The 19,603-nt window shown below is 40.4% G+C and overlaps 1 protein-coding gene across 4 annotated transcripts in view; it reads left to right on the top strand.

Moving 5' to 3' along the window:
• Positions 1-19,603, top strand: part of Vezt (vezatin, adherens junctions transmembrane protein) — a 60,468-nt gene that overhangs the window by 31,831 nt on the left and 9,034 nt on the right. For 2 of the 4 annotated variants that reach the window (XM_076920021.1, XM_076920023.1), the window contains exons 4-9: positions 809-981; positions 4,340-4,615; positions 7,970-8,107; positions 10,571-10,718; positions 15,594-15,925; positions 19,401-19,594. In XM_076920021.1, coding sequence (XP_076776136.1) covers positions 809-981; positions 4,340-4,615; positions 7,970-8,107; positions 10,571-10,718; positions 15,594-15,925; positions 19,401-19,594 — 1,261 coding nt within the window. Of the gene's footprint in view, positions 1-808; positions 982-4,339; positions 4,616-7,957; positions 8,108-10,570; positions 10,719-15,593; positions 15,926-19,400; positions 19,595-19,603 lie in introns of all 4 variants that reach the window. The other 2 variants (XM_076920020.1, XM_076920022.1) reach the window with 1 other exon arrangement.

The following is a 19,603-nucleotide window of genomic DNA, read 5'->3' as shown; positions in this document are numbered from 1 at the left end:
CAACACTGCTGAAGGAAGAAACTTTTAAGTCTTGTTCATGTTTTGTCTTCGGTGTCTGAGGATCCAATTTTAGAAGGCTCTGATCCCTCTGATAAAGTGTATTAGTTACATTTCTATTGCTGTCACAGAATCATGACCAAGGCAGCTTATTAACAAAGCATTTATTTTGGCTTATGGTTTTAAAGGGTTAGTGTCCATGATAGGTCTCACGTTTTTAACTGCTAAGCAGGAGGCAGAAAGCACAGTGAAAATGGCCCAAGTGTTTGGAAACCTCAAAGCATATCCAGATTACACATCTCACTGAACAAGGTCACACCTCCTACTCCAACCAGTGCCACCAACTAGGGACCAAGTATTCAAATGTGAGCCTGTGGGGGCCATTCTCATTCAAATCATCACACTGGCTCAATTGTTACAGTATCCAGAGTCAGCATCTTTTGTATTATATTTTTATGTATATTATATTTCACTTATAAACCAGTAATTTAACTAGAATTTATTCTATTTATTTATTTATTTAGTCTACTTATAGTCTAAATTTATTAATCTGTAATTACTTTATAACTGATTACTATAGATTTATTTTTCATCTTTCTTAGCTTAATAATGTCCACCTCAATCTTTATTGTTTTATATTTACAGTGAAAAATAAAACCACACCTGTCAACACTAAGGAGAGATTGGATTGTTGTTTCTTCCTGGATTCTACTTTGAAAATAAATACCTGTAGCTGGAACTGTATCAAACGTAGCATTAATGAAGTACTACGTATGTATTAATACTTCTCGTCCTGTGTTTTGATGGCAAGGACAACGGATTTCGACTGGACTCGTTGCACACCATCCTGCAACAGGAAGTCCTTCTACAAGAGGATGTGGAGCTGATTGAGCTGCTTGATCCCAGCATCCTGTCTGCAGGGCAACCTCAACAGGAAAATGGACACCTTCCAACACTCTGCTCCCTGGCAACCCCTAATATTTGGTACTGTCCAGAAAACATTTCTCTTTTGACTGCCTACAAATAGAGTATCATCAGAAGAAATCTATTATAATAGTCTTGATTGTAAAGGCCTTATAAATATTCCATGTTTATGTTTAGAATTACAACAAATGTAGTGATACACCAGACATAAAAAATTAATTAATTAATTAATTAATTAATTAAAATAAAACAGTGCTGGGAAATAGTTATCATGTATTTATCCAGCTCAGAAAAAATGAGTTCTGTACTTAGCAACTCAACAATTAGGGATAAATTCCTCAAAGTATCAATACAGCAATGGAGTGTACATGTCAGCCCCAGCCAGATAATGTCATAGCTGTGTTGCAGAGAAGGTTGAGAGCTGGGAAAAGAGCATCAAGGACTGATATACTGCCTGAGAAGAGATCAGAACTGATAACTAATGACTTGAACTATTCTAAAGCTTACTCGGGAAGCTGAGGCAGAAGGATTATGGGGTCCCAGAAGTTAGGGACCAGCCAGGTCAATACTGCAAAGACCTTGTCTCAAAAAGAAAAAACATAGTCAAATAAACCTCCTGGAACCTTTCAGCTACCAGAAAGTGGGTCTAATGCAAAAGTCCTAGATCATAATGTGTCTTAAAATAGTCTTCTCAGAAAGGAAATGACAAATACTAAGTGATTTTTTATATAAGCATACATGTATCGGAATTGTTGATGCTCTTCTATGCATTTATCATGTTTGACAGAGAAGGGAGGAATGAATCAAGGAATGTACAAAGTTACTGCTCAAGTACACAGTTCAAGTTCCATAAGTAGCTGTATCAACTGTCCTGTGTTCTGAGTTTCTTTCCTGTCACATTGTCCTGGATAACCAAGTATATTTCTAAGCCAGCAGTCACTGAAATAGCATCATGAGGAAATAAATATTTTTTCCTCTTTAAAAATAGAAAAAAAAAATTGCCTGGCATAGTGGTGGATACCTAGAGTCCCACAAATCTGGTTATGGTCCAGGCTACTAAGATGCTTGCTTGAGCCCAAGCATTCAAGACAATTCTGGACAACACAGTGAAGACCTTGTCTCCAAAAGATCCACAAAAATAGATATTTATATGCATATTATACTTATATAATAAATGAATTTAAAGAGCTGCAAAGAATGAACTGTAGATTCTAAACATGTATGGGGCATAGAGAAAGCTCATTTCCTAGTGTTTGCCATGCAAGTTCAAACCCAGAACTTATACCCTTTTCTTAAAAGCTTGGTATGGTAGCGTATGCTTGTGATACCAGTGCTGGAGAGGTAAAGCCAGGAGCTCTCTGGGCCTCACTGGACAGCCCAGCATAACCTATTTGGAAAAATTAAAAACAATACAAAATGGTCTGGTTGTGATGGAACATGCCTGTAATACGAGCACTCAGAAGTCAGAGGCAGGTGGATCTCTCTGAGTTTGAGGCAAGCTTGGTCTACAGAGCAAGTACCAGGCCACCTAGGGCTACAGAGAGACCCTGTCTCAGAAAAACACACAAGAATGATGAACAACAACAATAAGACCCAAGGTGGGTAGTACCTGAAGAATGACACTTAAAGTTGACCTCTGGCCTCCCATGCACACACACAGACATGTGCACGTGCATATTTTAAATATTAGCCACAATGGTATTTAATCCATAAAGGTGATCGGCTGAGCAATTATGAGATTTTGTAAATGCTTTTAGAGTTTGCTGTTGTCTTCATTATTGTTCTATTGATGAGGAGACACCATGACCAGGGCAACTTATAAAACACAGTATTTAGTTGGGACCTTGTTTACTGTTTTAGAGGGTTGGTTTATGATGATCATGGCCGGAAATAGGCATGGGGCTGGAGCAGTAGCAGAGAGCTTTACATCCTGACCCATGGGCAGCAGACAGTGAGAAAAGAGAAACTTCAAAGCCCACCCCCAGTGACATTCTTCCTCCAACAAGGCCACACCCACTTCAGTAAATCCGTGCGTCGTAAAAATTCTTCTCAACAGTTCCACTCCCTAGTGACTAACCATTCGAATGTATGAGCCTATGTGGGCCATTCTCATGCAAACCACCACAGCTGTTAATGATATAAAAGTAGACGATGCTATTTTAATTTCTGATTTTACCAGGATTGTAAATTGTCTTTAAAAGTAATGGATTCTGAAAGATGTTAGGCCTAACGTTTATTAAGAAGCATTCTCCAAACTCAAACTGGGAGATAGTTCCGTGAGTAATGTTCTGGCCACACAAGCCAGATTCCTAGCACCCACATCAAAGTCTAAAACCTAGGTGTGCTGCTATGCATCTGCCCTCGCAGTGTGCAGGAGGAGTTCAGCAGACCCTGAGGCCATGATGGCCAGACGCCATAGTCAAGATGATGAGCTCTAGGTTCCGTGAAAAGACTGTTTAAAAAATAAGGTGGAGAATGATAGGGGACATAGGCACATCCGACATGCAAGCATTGTCATATGACTTTAAGTATGACACTAACTCCCAAGTATAGCTGATGCTATTTATACATGTCCTTAGATACAGTACCCCATGTTCTTGTCTTAAGTGTACACATTTCACCGAAGTTTTCACTGCTTAACGGAAGTATTTTTAACCTGCTAAATTTGTAATCAACCAAAATAAAAATTTTATGCATACTTTCATTTCCACTAATGAAGTGCAGAAGTGCAAGCAAGGCTTGCTTGTTTCATGATCTGTGGCAAGAATGTTTTTTCAAGTTAGCGATGATTATTAAGTTAGATGACTGTTCAGTTACCGACATTGTTTTATTATTGCTGTTTTGACTTTGATCTTCTTGAGACAAGGTTTTATTCTGTGACCTGCATATATTCAGCCTCTTAAGTGCTTGAATTGTAGGATTGCACCATCATGCCTTCAAGTAAGGCGTAGAATGGCTTCTGTGTACAATAGGTTTTTGTGCAAATGGCTTTACGCAAAACAAACCCAAAATATGTCTGAGATACTGCTTTTACTTTTAAATCTATAAAATTGTGTTTTTAATCTATAATTTACATATTTTATACCATACAACCTAAAACAGTTGTAGAACACACTTCTTTCCAATGTCCTTTACCCAAAACTTAATAGGTGCTATATTTTCTAAAACATTGTAGAAGAAACTTCTTTCCAGCATTCTTTACCTAAGTTCACTAACTGAAATTTTAATACCTAGGCAGCATCATGTAATGTGCTATATGTTTAAAACTATCCCATGTCTCCCTATTGCATGTCACATTTCCACAGTATTGCTTCACAAAGAAGCTAGCACTTTACTTTAATCATCTGAATTCTATTATTGCTATTATTCTATTGTTCTTGTCTGATAGCTATCTTTTTCTTGGTTTCTGTGTTCCTAGGGATATCTCCATGCTGTTTGCCTTCATTAGTTTGCTCATCATGTTTCCCACATTGTGGATTGTGTCTTCCTGGCTGGTATGGGGAATAATTCTGTTTCTTTACTTGATCATACGAGTTTTGAAATTATGGAGGACAGCCCAACTGCAAATGACTCTGAAAAAATATAGGGTCCGTTTGGAAGACATGACAGCCAATAGCCGAGCCTTCACTAACCTTGTGAGAAAATCACTGCGTCTCATCCAAGAAACTGAAGTCATTTCCAGGGGATTTACTCTGTGAGTTAATTTCTCACTTTATTTTTTAAAGGATTCTGTTCTGCTATTTACTTTAAGGGGAATATCGTCCATTTTTATTTTGGTGTTACAGTTACGGCAGACGTCCACATAGGTCATTAGTGGAGAGATAGAGTCACCATATGCTAGATGGGTGTGCAGCAGGGGTCTGCTTAGCTACGTGGATCCATGTTTTATAAGAAATGTTTTGCGAATTATAGTTGTCTTGGCCTATTGCTGTGTGACTGAGATAGTGCCAGTGTTTAACACTAATGCAGTGGAACCCACATTTGCTTCCTTTGTTCCCTATCTAAAGGCCTCATTGCCAGTTGAGATTGTAGATGTACCTGACATGAACTCGCTTTAAAATGTAAGCATACATTACTAACACTCCCTGGCTGACCGTTGGCACATACAATGGTGCACATTCCCATGGGAAACTAAATATTTAGCAGTCTAGCTATCCCTGTTTACAGTGCAGGATTTTATACACACACACACACACACACACACACACACACACACACACACACAGTATACTTTCTGAAAGGGGAATGAGGGGTGAGGGCAATGGCTCAGCAGGTAAGAATACTTGTGCAAACATGAAGACTTTAGTTCACATCCCCACAACATGGCCACATGATGGAGCTGTAACCACACTGCTGTAGAGGAATGGGGACAGGAATGTTGCTGAGACTTACTGGCCTCCGGCCTAGCTCTAAATTCCATGATAGAACCTGTCTCAAGAGAATAGTGTCATGAAAGTGCAGGACATGTGGCCTTCTGAATACACTGGCATCTATACCCATATAAATATATACATGTGCATACACCACATAGCACACACAGAGGACAGGGGCTTACACTCATTACGGACAAGCTATGTTCCATACACTATGCTAATCATTTTTGCATACAATTCAATTATTCAGTTGTTCATATCCATCACCTCTGACTTTAGAAGCCCATTTCCAGTACACTAGGCTACCTACTAAACATTCACAGATAGCAGTTAGACCATAGTATATTTCATAATTTATTAAAATATTTTTAAAATAGTTTAATTAGCACATATCAACTATATAGTGAATTTTACTTTGACATCCTCATGCATGTATATGATATATTTCAATCATGTATTATATAGGAGTTTTGCTTTGACATCTTCATGCATGTACATGATAAATTTCAATCATGTTGACCCATGTCGCCTCTCTTGTCCCCTTCTCACTATGAAACATTTCTCTGTTGCCTTTTATACGTGGGAAAATAAATATGCAGTGAAGACCTGGAGGAAGGTACCACCTGTAGGCTTTGCTGCACTCACTATGCTCTGCCCTGGGTTCATGCTTTCTCTTTCCAGAAAAGCTCTGTCTGTAAGATCAGAGTGGAGAAGTGGAGGAATGTGTAGGAGCCATCGTGCTCTCGTGTGCCTTAGAACGATCCTGAGAGGATAGATGAGTGTCTTAGTTAGGCTTCTGTTGCTGTGAAGAGTCACTATGACCAAGGCCACTCTTATAAAGGAAAATGTGTAACTGGGTTCAGAGGTTCAGTCCATTACTGTTATGGCAGGAAACATGGTGGCACAGGGACAGACATGGTGCTGGAGAAGGAACTGAGAGTTCTCCATATTGACCCTCAGGCAGGAGAAGTGAATGCCACGCTAGGCCTGGTTGAGCTTCTGAGACCTCAAAGACCGCCCCCAGTAACACACCTCTTCCAACAAAGCCACACCCACTTCAGCAAGGCCACACCTCCTAATAGTGCCACTCCCTATGGTCCTGTGGCAGCCATTTTTATTCAAAGCACCTCAGTGACACTGAAGAATTTTATGCCTTCTGTTGCTGGGTACAAAGCAAAACAATCCTGTGTATATTGATTTTATTCTTCCATTAGGTTAGATCCAATTCTTACCAGTAGATAGCAAATTTTAAGTTGTTTGTCAAATTTTAAAAACTAAAAGGTCACACTTAAATTAAGTAATATCTCCTTCTCGTTGTTGACTTACACAGTATCTTATTGAGAGGCCTGACTGATGAGTGACTATGAGCCCAGCCAGTGCTTAGACATGTATACAGGAAGGTGGGACTTGTAGTTGTCTGACTTTTACCCATATGATGGACTTAACATGAAAAGGTAAAGTAGGCCATTAAGCACGATTCATGCCTAGCTATGCTCTTGTATGGTGGCCGGTGGGTAAAGAGAATTGGAAGACATCACCTCAGTGTGTCCATCTAACTGGACAGTGGACAGAAAAGTCATGAGGGACAATCAGTCTTGCCTCCCAGTGTCTTTGAAATATTTCAGTCTGTAAAATTGATTCAGTGGAGCATAAACCCTACTGCTTCACACTGAAATCAGGAGTAGTCTGCTTCTGACTCCGATTCCTTCCTGCAAATGATTTAACCTTTCTTTTCCTGTGTTCCCTTACTTAAAATTAAGCCTGTCAGTCTTTGCCCAGATCCTTTAGTTTGGTTTTACATTATCAAAATTCTACTTCAGTGTCTGTCTTATAGATGTGTGGTTTTATGAAGAAGACTTATAAATGGTGACAGTTTTGTCTTGCTGTTGGAGGAGGTTATTGATTAGAATAACTGGCAGCATTTAACCCTGGTTACGGTCAGTCATAAGCAACACATTCCAACACTGCCATTGTTGCAAGTGCTTTCCGCTGGCCTAAGGAAAGCCATGAGCTATGAGTGGGTGAGACAGCTGGCCCAGCACACAGTAACCTGTGCTTTGCCTTTCTATTTGCATCCCCTGTTGGCCACTGGTCCTGCTACCTCTCTGCGTCCCTCCTTCACTGTGGTAGGTAAGTGCCAGTGGCAGCAGGTGGGTAACTTTGCCCTATGCTTCAGTGTACAGAGCATATTCATATATAGTCATTAATTGTTCTGTACATGTGACCAAACAAGTGATTCATGAACATGCTGTAAATGTGTAGTAAGCATGAGAAAGTGTTGATGCTTAGCCCTTCATACAACCTGTTGATACAGGCTTTGAAGCCTGTGGAGTAGTTCTACTGTCATGTATGTTAGCAGGTAGAATGTCTTTATATAGAAATCTATACATTTTACTTAAACATTCCTCATTTCTATCTTAAGTAAAATTTTCTCCATATTTGACTGAATATTTCGTGAGATTTTATACTTTTCAGTTGTTGCTTTTTGTTTTATTTGTGTGTTCTAGTGGTTTTGTATTTATCAAGAGAAAGGAGGGGACACAATGTGAGATACTTATAGTAATTTTAAGAAGGAAATTGTTTCTAAGTGTAATAGAATTGTGGATTTAGGAAACACAAACTTTAGGACACCTGTACAGTTGTATCACATTTTACTTTTCAAGTTTGCTTGACAGGGTCAGTGCCGCTTGCTCATTTAATAAGGCTGCACAGCATCCCGGCCAGCATCTTACCGGCCTTCGGAAAGCCGTCTACAGGACCGTCAGAGCCAACTTTCAAGCTGCAAGGCTAGCTACCCTGTACATGCTGAAAAAATATCCTTTTGTCTCAGTGTGAGGCTCACGGTGTTTCCAGCGCCCTGAATGACACGCTGCGCCTGTGTCTGAGTGAGCGCTGCATGAGGTTGCCTGGTCCAAGTTCTCTCTTCACCTCTGTTTTAAAACTGGAAGTGCATTATAGGGGAATGAGAGTGACAGACAGAAAGATATCCTGCCTGTGGGTGGGTCATTCCAACAGGGGAAGCTTCTCAACGTCTTTGTCCTCACTGGTCTAAAGAAAGAGGCCAAAGAGCTTGGCTTTGTTAGACAAGATGCTTTTAAAAAGGAGCAAATATGGCAGACTTGTGTCCTGACATGGCAGTGGCCTGGCAACTGAAAGCCCTTCCCCTTTCTAAGAAGACTAGCGCTGGATTGCCGAAGTTTAGATTATGGTTATATCACTTTTTTTCTGCTTAGGTGACTCTAATTAATTTAAGCTAATTTCCTCTCCTCTGATTTACATTCTTCATCTTTAAAATGGCAGTAGTCCCATAATTAGTAGATTAGGATTCATAAATATGTTAAACTATAGGTAAATAGAAGATTAAAAAAACTGCTCTGTGTCTTCTTCAGTTTGCTAGGTACTGATCAAGGTAATGTTTAGTGGTGACGTGTGCCATGTGTTCTAGCACTACATGCGTCACACAAACCTTCCTGGTTGCATTATTTTTTAACTCTATTTTATGAAAACCAGAAAGAGAAGTTAAGTGACTTATAATTCAAACATATAATACATATACCTATATGTAAACATGTATTATATATAGTTACAAAGTGCCATCTCTTTGTAAATGAAGAGAAAACAATTTAATTCTCACGAAGAACTTGCCTTTCTACTTTCTCACTGCCAGCTGTGTGTCAAACACTCTTCCAGGTATTAAAGAGACATAAAGAAAAGGAATTGATCCTGAGAATACAAGTCTGTATTACAGTTAGCAGGAGGCACAAGGACATGGAAAGAGCCAGGCACAGGTACAAAGACCTTTAATCCCAGCAGAGGCAGGTAGATCTCTGTTCAAAGTCAGCCTGGTCCACAAACTGAGAAGGCCAGGGCTACACAGAGACGCCCTCTACGGGAGGAAACAAACAAACAAAGAGAATACGGAAAGATTTGATAGTGGCTTGGGAACTTCATCCAAGTAGCTAGTCATACATTGAGTTTTTCTTGAATACAAATACAGTTCTAAGCAATGTGCTTGTCACTAGCACATTGTTAAATGTGTAGATACAGTCTCTGCCCCATAGAGCATAAATTCAGAGTAGGGAGAATGAGAACAATTGCTTGCACCAGTTAAGCTTTTTCAGTACTGAGGACCTAGTAGTGAACAAGCTAAACCACCCTTGTTCCAGTGAAGCTTACCTTCTAATAGACGAGATGATAAAAAAAAAAAAAAAAAAATGGGCAGCTAAGATGTGCAGGTATGCCAGGCAATGATGGCACATGCCCTTAATCCTAGCACTTGGGTGACAGAGGGAAGCAGATCTTAAGTTTGAGGCCAGCCTGGTCTACAGCATGAGTTCCATAACAGTCAGGGCTACTCGGAGAAACCCTGTCTAAGAAAAACAACCAAAAGAGAGGGAAAAAAGTTTTGCTTCATATGCTTAAAAATGAAGAAAGTAATGGGGAACTTAAGGATTTTGTTACGGATTCTCTAGACTTTGACTGTGTCTAGATGAGCAGAGCACCTAAGATGTGGTGACCGTGCACAGAGCTCCTAGTAGATTAACTCATACATGAGCTCTCTTGCCACACTGAGGGATTCCCACTGAAAAAGAATAAACTGATAAAAGCCAGAAGAGGTTGCACAGGAAAAAAAATATATATCTTAGAAGAAGCTGGAAACACACACACATAAAGTATGACATAGGAATAAATTCAGCAGATCAAGCAGCAATTAAAGAGGGAAATAATTTGATTGCTCCTGCTACATCCATAAGGAAGATAATGAAGATGGGTCAGTGAGACAAGCTAGATCTGGCAGGTGCTAGCTTCAGTCTGGGAAATGCTGGCTGAGGGATCAGAGGCAAAGAGAAGTGCTTATACACAGAGGGGCCTGAGCTGCTACACAGTAAAAGATATTACACAGCTTTAGAAAGAAGTTTTCCAAAACAATAGCGTTTTAGCCATTGGAGACTTGCTCTTCGGTTGTGTGTCTTTATTGCTTTCAGAATAGCAAGAAGTTTATGGGATACACTGAAGAGGGCAGCAGGCTAAACAGTAGCTAGAGTGTTACTGCCTTCTTTGAACTACTAAAACAGACACTTTATTCAAAGTATGCCATAAGATGCCAGAATGTTATATCAGTACGTTAGATCTTACTATTCATTTCTTTAAAATAACTGATACAAATCTTCAGTCTGTGTTCAAAATCAAATTAGTAAACACAGTGTTTGAGTATGTTTGGCTATCTTAACTGTGCTAACGAAGAGGTGCTGTTGATCGCCTTAACCTAATTTAACCTACCCCCTGAACTCTGAGAGTGACAATGTCACCAACTACATCTGTGTGGTACCTTTTAAGGAGCTGGGGCTTGGACTCAGTGAAGACCAGATCTCAGAAGAGGAAGCCCATAACCTGACAGATGGCTTCAGCCTGCCAGCCTTGAAGGTGAGCAGCCCACTTGGACAGAAGCGTAGGAGTCCACACAGACTGTGCCCATGCTGTCTGACACAGAGGTGCTCTTGTTCCCCGTCCGTGCTGCCAAACGCCACGTGCTTTAGGTTTCATGACACTGGCTCTGAGAGCTGTGAGATCATACAAATCAGTGAGGACACCCTTGTTTTTTGGTGTCAATGTTCTTAATTTAAAACACCATACATAGAGTATGTTTAGAAATAAGTGGATTACTTGATAGGAAGCCCTAGTGAGTTTGTTTCAACAAACCTGGGTAACACACTTAATATGTATATCTTCCTTTATAAAGCCCCCACAATTTTTTCTTCATACCTTAGGAAATAATTCTTTCACTATAAGCAGCCACATGAAAGAATATAATTGACAATATAAAAGTTGAACTTCAAATACTATATACTTTAAGTGCAATAAAGTAAAGTAGAATAACTTTAGTTTTTTCTGTATAAGGAGTACTAAGGTAACTAGAGCTTACAGGGTAGGAGTTGGGCTTGATGACAGAATGTGTGCTCTCATGCCTGAGGCCCTTGGTTCCATCCCCAGCACTGCAGATGCAGTCAAGCAAACAGAAAGAACAAGCAGAAGCTAAGCAAGATACGTGAACTAGTCAAAGAGCAGAACAAGACAGCCAATGCAATAGACCTTTTCAGTGTACTGTTGAAAGAAATATAAATAGAGATACCAAGTATTTTACAAAGGAAATTGATTATTATCAACTTCATTATTAATGATATTATCATTGATAACTTTATTATCAATGAAGATTCCGGGAGAACTCGAATACAGGTGGTGACAGCATACACCTGACAAATGAATTCAAGTCTTCACAAAGGTGGATAGCTGTAACCCAGAAATTTCATGCTAACTAATGAGGATGAATCTGATACATCAAAAATATGCTAAAAGCAAATTACAGTTCAGCGCTGGAGCATCAGTAGTGACTTACACTGAAAACACTTCATAAACTGCTTTCTTGATGGTCATGTTGGAGGTGTTGGTTTTGTAGGTTTGGTTTTGGTTTTTTGAAAATGTATTTCTCTGCTGTGTCTCCTTGGCTGCCCTGGACATCTGTAGTGTGGGCTGGCCTCGAACTCAGAGATCTGCCTGCTTCTACTTCCCAAGTACAGGTATTAAGTAAACACATGCACCACCACTCCCTGACTGACCATAGAAACATTAAAGAGAAGAAATAATAGGGGGAAACAAGGCAAAACTGTGAGTATCTGCATCTGTCTCAGTTGCTGGTAGAGCTTCTCAGAGGACAGCCATGCTAGGCTCCTGTCTGGAAAGCACAGTGTAGCATCAGAAGTAGTCGGGATTTTGTGCCCACCCATGGGATGGATCTCAAGTTGAGCTAGTCACTGGATGGCCTTTCCTTCGATCTGTGTTCCATTTTTCTGTGCATTTCTTTTAGACAAGAACAATTCTGGGTCAAAAATTTTGAGGGTAGACCCCACCCCTCCACTGGGGTCCCTGTCTATCTACTGGAGGTGGTCTCTTCAGGTTCTGTCTCCCTACTGTTAGGCATTTTAGCTAATGTCATCCCCACTGAGTCCTGGGAGCCTCTCACATCCCAGGTCTCTGGGACTTTCTGAGGTTCACCCCTACCTCGTCCCCTCCAACTGCAGCTTCCATTTATTCTCCTGACCCTCTGGGCTTCTCCCCTTCTCCCCACATACCTGATCCTGCCCCCCTTTTCTCTCCCCCTCTCCTCTCCTACCCAGGTCCCTCCCTCCCTCTGCCTCCCTTCTTATGGTCTATGAATTGTATCGTGGGTATTCTGTACTTTTTTGGCTAATATCCACTTATCAGTGAGTACATACCATGCATGTCCTTTTGGGTCTGGGTTACCTCACTCGGGATAATATTTTCTAGTTACATTCTTTTGCCTGAAAAATTCATGATGTCCTTGTTTTTAATAGCTGAGAGTTTTTCGGAGGTGGGAACTATGACAGAATAAAGAAATGTCTGCATAGGTCATGGTAGATCTGCATACTAAACCTTTGTACAACAGCTATATCTTGCTTGCAAAGACTTTCGAACAATGTCTGCTTCCTCTGCAGTATGCAGGTACATAGTTCCAAAACAGCTGAACTTTGTTTTTAAGAGGGGGAAAGAGTAGGGGAAAATACTAATACTGCTCCCTGGGGTAAGGGAACTTGAAGCAATTTCTTTATTTCCAGGGTAATCCTCATGATCATGTTTTTACTCTATAAAGGAATAAAGTATTTTTGAAAGAATAACTTGACAGATTTTTAATTAAGCAGAGGTGAATTTATATTTTAACGTGTATTCAAATTTGGCCTTAAATATAAACTATTCTTTAAACTTAACTCATTTAAAAAGAAAAAAGGTAGTAAAAACACAAGTGCTTTTTAAAGTGTTAAATGAGATGACTCTCAAAATGTCTAAAGCAGAGCTGGTCACTTAATGGGTCCTTAAAAACAGTCATTGCTTCTTGTTTGTTTGTTATATAGATATTTATATAAGTTCACAGACTGTGTTTTCCTTTCTTTTAAATTTTATTGTATGTAAAAGAACATCTTTTCTGCATGTTTATCTGTGCACCACATATATGTTCACAAGTCAGAAGAAGGTGTCAGACCCCCAGGACCCTGACTTAACTTCAGTTCCCAGCACCACATATAAGCCACTGTGTGGAGCTGGGAATCAAAGCCAGGTCTTCTGGTTGTTAACCACAGAGCCATCTCTTCATCCTGTCTCTGCTCCTCATTGCTATTCTTTAAGAAGGATTCAGAGAAGCAATTCTGATGTTTTTACATCTCTTTACGCTATTTTTTGTTCAGTCATTAAGATGTCTACTGAGTTTCCTATTTAGGTTTTTATGTAGTTTCTGTTTGTTTTCAGTTTTTTTTTATTAAAATGTAATTACATCATTTTCTCCTTTCCCTTTCCTCCTTCCCAACACCTTCCTTGTATACCAACCACCCCATCTCCATCTCAAAATCATGGCTTCTTTTTCTTTCATTGTTATTGTAATGTGCATCTTTTCTTTAGTTGTTAATTATAGCGTGTATGTGTATATAAATGCCTAAATATATAAATAATCTGCTCAGTCCATTTACTGTGTGTATGTGTGCATGTTTGCTATTCAGTCCACTTTGTGTGTGTATGTGCATCTGTCTCTGTGTGTGGATGCCTAAATATATAAATATAGGCTACTCAGTCCATGTAGTATTACCTGTATGAATATGACTTCAGGGCTGACCACATAGTACTGGATAAGAAACTAAGGGCCCATCCCTAGGGCAGACGACTGCTACCGCTCTCAGAATTTCTTAGTTTCCTGTCGTTCTTTGTCTATGAGATTTCCCCTTTCTAAGTCTTCTGGTATTATACTTTTCTGCTATACCTCTCAAGCATAAATTCGCAGAGACTGGAGAGATAACTCAGTACTTAGGAGCACATAATGTTCTTCCTCAGCACCCAAGTTCAGTCTCATTACCCATGTTAGGCAGCTCACAACCACCTGTAACTCCAGCTCCAGGAGATCCAACAGCCTCTTCTGGACTCTGTCGCAGTTACAGTCATGTGTACAAACACACAGGTACACACATAGTCATTTAAAAACAATAGGCTTGCAGTTTTCATGCCAGACATGTTAATTCTTAGAACAAAGAGTAGTGTCATTTTGAACCCCAATTTATTTTTTTTTCTTTTCTTTTCCTTAAGACAAGGTCTCAAGGCTGTAGCCTTAACTAACCTTAGAACTTGCAGAGATCTGTTTGTCTCTGCCTCCTGTGTGCTGGGATTAAAGGTGTGAATCACCACAGCTGGCAGAACCCAAAATTTTCTTTTTTTTTTTTTTTTAAATCTGTGTGGATGTTTTGATGTCTTTGCACCACATGTATGCAGTACCTCTGTTCCAGGACCACCTGGGACTGGAATTACAGGTGGTTGTAAGCTGCCTGTTCTATGGGTGCTGGGGATGGAACCCAACTCAAGTTTATGCAAGAGCAATGCCTGCTGGTAACTGCTGAACCATTGCTTCAGCCTATATTCTTAATATATATATATATGGATGGATGCACACATACCACAGCATTCCTGTAGAGGTCAGAGGGCAACTTGTAGGGGTCTCTCTTTGCACCATGTGAGTATTGGAGATAGAATCAAATGGCCAGGCATCATAGCTAGTACCTTTACCTACTGAGCTGTCCTATCAGCCTAAAAATAAATTTTAAGAAAAATTCATTTCTAATAAATTTGTGAGCCAGGACGTCTCCATGTCTATCCCTGACTGTCCTGAAACTCACTGTATAGAACAAGCTGGCCTCTTAACTCAACAGATCTGCCTGCCTCTGCCTCCTGAGTGGTGGTGTTATAGCCATATGCTACCAGACCTGGCTTCATTTTTATATTTTAAATTATATGTGTCTGTGTATACCACATGAAGTCAGAGGTATCAGTTTCCTCTGGAGCTGGAGTTACAAACAATTGTGAGCTGTCACATGGGTGGTGGGAAGTGAACCCAGGTCCTCTAGAAGAGCACTGAGCCATCTCTCCAGCCCTCCACCCATTTGGTCATTTTTACCTAGGATAGGACTGTGCTAAATTACATATAGGTGTTAGTTTCTGTACTAGAATCCTAACAACTCACAGGTTATGACTGCATAATTCAGTATAGTGTCCTTGGCTAATCTTAGAGTTAGTTCAAGTTCAGATTGGATAATGTGAACTTGGCTAATCTTAGAGTTAGTTCAAGTTTAGGATAATGTGAAAAGTTAAAGTCAGATGGTAAATTTGTAGTTTGTTTTGAATATTGACATTTTTATTGATCAGTGTGTTTTTGCTCTCCCCCCACTCACCTTCTTCTCCCCATCCCCTTAGGTTTTGTTCCAGCTCTGGGTAGCACAGAGTTCAGAGTTCTTCAGACGCCTAGCCCTGTTACTTTCTACAGTGAATTCGCCTTCAGGGTCCTTACTCACTGCTGCACTTCTGCCTCATCGTATTCTCTGTGATGTGACTCAAGGTCTACCTCATGCTCATTCTGCCTGCTTGGAAGAGCTAAGGCGCAGCTATGAGTTCTTTCGCTACTTTGAAACTCAGCACCAGTCAGTCCCCCAGCGTTTATCCAAAACCCAGCAGAAGTCAAGAGAGCTGAATAATGTCCACACAGCAGTGCGCAGCTTACAGCTCCATCTGAAAGCACTGCTGAATGAGTAAGTTGAGAAGCTGTAAGGAATCATCACAGCAGTAAGCAGCCATTCTCAGCCCCTTTGGGCTGTTCCTTGTGTTCTCCCCACCCCCCAGAAAGAAGAAACAAAGCGGAGTCTGAAGGATGGTTTGTAGGCAAGCTATCAGGGAGACAGTGGTTTGTAAGCACTGTAATTTAAGGGAATCGTTTGTAGCTTTTCCTTTTCTGGTTTCAGCAGAAAGCAGATGCTCCTTATCTTTGAGAAATAAAATGGAGGGGTGTCTTAATTTGGGTTTATTAATGTGAACAGACACCATGACCAAGTCAACCCTTATAAAGGACAACATTTAATTGGGGCTGGCTTAAAGGTTCAGAGGTTTAGTCCATTGTCATCAAAGTGGGAGCATGGCAGCATCCAGACAGGCATGATGTGAGAGGAGCTGAGAGTTCCAAAGGCAAACAAAAGATTGACTTCCAGGCAGCTACAACAGGGGTCTCAAAGCCTACACCCACAGTAACACACTTCCTTCAACAAGGCCACACACTGCCTGGGCCAAGCACATTCAGACCACAAGAGGATTATCAAAAATGAGCACCTTTTTAGCCCTCTTAACGTCAGATGTTAGAACTGGAACCCACAGTCTAAGGAAGGACTGTCAGTATTCTATAGCATTCTGAGAGGTTCCACTGTATCTAGCTAACAGGTAATACTTGCTACCTTCTAAATACATCACATGTTTGGAACTAGTCTATAGCACAGAATACAGGTTTTGGCCTCAGGAAAGGGTAGTGTTCACATTTTCTATTTGTTTATCCTCCAATTACATAATACTGACATTCAACTGTAGTTTTCAAATGGCTTATACTCGGCTTTGGTGTAGTTTTATCAATTGTAAGTATTTTTCTCATCTATTTCTAAATTGAAATTTTCACATTTAAAAATGGAGTAAATCAGGTGTGTGTGTGGGGGGGGAATTCTTTTAATCCCAGCACTTGGGAGGCAGAGGCAGGTGGCTCTCTGAGTTCCAATCTAGTATATAGAGAGAGTTTCAGGATAGCCAGAACTACACAGAAAGATTCTGAGAAAGAAAGAGAGAGGGGGAGAGGAGAGAAAGAGAAAAAAGAGGAAGGGTGGGAGAGAAGGAGAGGGAAGGAGGAAGCGAGGAAGTCGAACCAATGTAGTCATTCCCAGTGAATTCTTTTCAATAAATTTCAAAAGCACTGATAGAGTAGGGCTGGACATGGGTGGTTAAGTTCTTGTGCTGGTAATCTGGAGGTCATTGGGATTGACTTCACTGATACGACTGCAGGTGATAAACTTACCTGACCCAGAATATCAGTCAAGAAGTGGAGGGAGAAACGAATAAATCAGATGGACCCAAAGGCCTGGGCTACCCAAGCCTTTTATATATACCCATGTATATATGAATATACATTCGTGTGGGTGTGGGTGTGGGTGGGTGTGTGTATAGAGAGAGTCATATGTGTATGCAGTTATATGCAGGTACTAATAGAAGCCAAAAGAGGGTGTTAGATACTCTAAGACTGGAGTTACAAATGGCTGTGAACTGCCCAAAATAGGTTCTGTAGCTCCAGTACTCTAAAAGAGCACGAGTATTGTTGATCACTGAGCCATCTTCCCAGCCCCATTAATATAAGTTATAAGAGAGATTTTCGTCCATAACTCCAATTCTAGGACATCCAGCACCCTCCTCTGACTCTACAGGCACCAGGCACACACATGGGGTGCAAAACAGACATGCAGGCAAAAGAATCATACATGCAAGATAAATAAATCTACAAAAAGGTTTTCTTTTTGAAAAAGAGGAGTTTCAGTAGATTGGCTTACGTAGTAGGGACTGTGTAGTCCTGCCATCTATGTCCTGGAACCCAGCTGTTCTGTCTGGGAGGCTGGGTATCAGTAGTCCCAGTGTGTTCTGCAGGCCTGAATGATTTCTAAAGAGCTGATGCTTCTCAGTCCACATCCCAGAGCCACACACGCTGGGCTCAGATGCCACAGAAGATGCAGCAGCAGAGTATTGCTGATGAGCAAGGAGCAAAGAGGCTTCTCCCTTCATTGAGTTCTTCCCTGGAAATGGCCTCACAGACTTGAGGATCTGTCTCTTAGTTCATTCTGGATTTGGTCAAGTTGACAGAGTAGAGTAACCATCATACAGAGAAAAATGAGGTTTTAGTGAAAGTGTCATATTAGCCAAAACCAAGCCTCCTAAAACTCTGGGGCAACAGAATGAGAAGTGAGCCAGGCATGTTGGAATACTGTAGAATGAAGGTGGATTAAGGGGAAAGAATGCTACACTGAGGGCATAGATACATTGATACTAACAAGAGGCTGGAAGTGGGGATTGTGCATGAGAAATGTATGATTCTGTTTCAAAACAGGACATTCATCTTATGGCACTGTCACTTCAGTAAGTACATTGGGTACGAATAGAGTGTTTCTTTGCTTCTCTCCCACTGCTGTAGAGCACCTTCTCTCCTCCTGGATGACGGGTGAAGGGCTTGGTTGGTAGTGAGTTGGTTGGTTGGTTGTAGACAGGAGCTTGCTTTGTAGCCTGAGTTGTCTTCGAAATCATGCTCCTGTTGCTCAGGCCTCTGAGGTCTGGATTGTAGGACTCCACCCACTCCCTATCTGTAGTTCTTACTACTTTTAAAAGCATCACCTAAAAATTTCTTCTGCTCCATAATTTGAAAGCTTTCAGATTTTTGCTTCTGTCCATTGTCCCATTTGCTAGTCTCATCCTCAGTGCCTCCCTGCAGACTGTGCATGGGAAACCTTAAAACATTTTAATATTAAAACATTATATAGTTTGTATAATATTGAAAGTATATATAATATTATATATGTTATATATTTAAATATATAATTTCATATACATACATACACATGTATACCATTTTACTGGTTATAAATGTTTTAAAAATAGGAGCTGGCTTAATTTATTCCTTTAGATCAGAAATTTTCTAGTAGCTGAGCGGTGGTGCCACATGACTTTAATCCCAGCACTTGGTATATAGAAAAAGGTGAGCTCTGATTGAGGCCCTCCTGGCCTATGGAGGGAGTTCAAGGCTAAATGAAGAAACTCTTATCTCAAAAACCAGAAATAGAAGGAAGGAAGGAAGGAAGGGAGGGAGGGAGGGAGGGAGGGAGGGAGGGAGGGAGGGAGGGAGGGAGGGAGGGAGAGTGTCTAGTATGTATGTAAGAAATACTTGTTAAATACAGTACATAATACTCTTTATAAATGTTCATTTGCTTCAGGGGTGGTTTAGGTTGCTTAACCAAGTCCTCTGTCACTGAGCTACATGTCCAGACCTACTTGGTCATTTTTAAGTGTACAGTACATACATACTGTTGAACAACTATTACTACTGTTTGTCTCCAGAACTGTTTTAATTTTATAGGCTTAATTTTTTTAAATATTCCTCTTAGATGATGAAATTTCCATTTAATCTGTTTAAAAATCTCATTTTCTGTGTTTCAGAGTAATAATTCTTGAAGATGAACTTGAAAAGCTTGTTTGTACTAAAGAAACACAAGAGCTGCTGTCAGAGGCTTACCCAGTACTAGAGCAGAAATTAAAACTGATCGAGCCACACGTTCAGGCCAGCAACAGCTGCTGGGAAGAAGCCATTTCTCAAGTGGATAAACTGCTCCGGAGGAATACAGATAAAAAAGGTACCCCTG

Source organism: Arvicanthis niloticus, chromosome 22 (genome assembly GCF_011762505.2).
Source record: "Arvicanthis niloticus isolate mArvNil1 chromosome 22, mArvNil1.pat.X, whole genome shotgun sequence".
Classification (NCBI taxonomy): domain Eukaryota; kingdom Metazoa; phylum Chordata; class Mammalia; order Rodentia; family Muridae; genus Arvicanthis; species Arvicanthis niloticus.
Note: the sequence above shows the minus strand (reverse complement) of the source record. Positions and strands in the feature narration are given on the sequence as shown.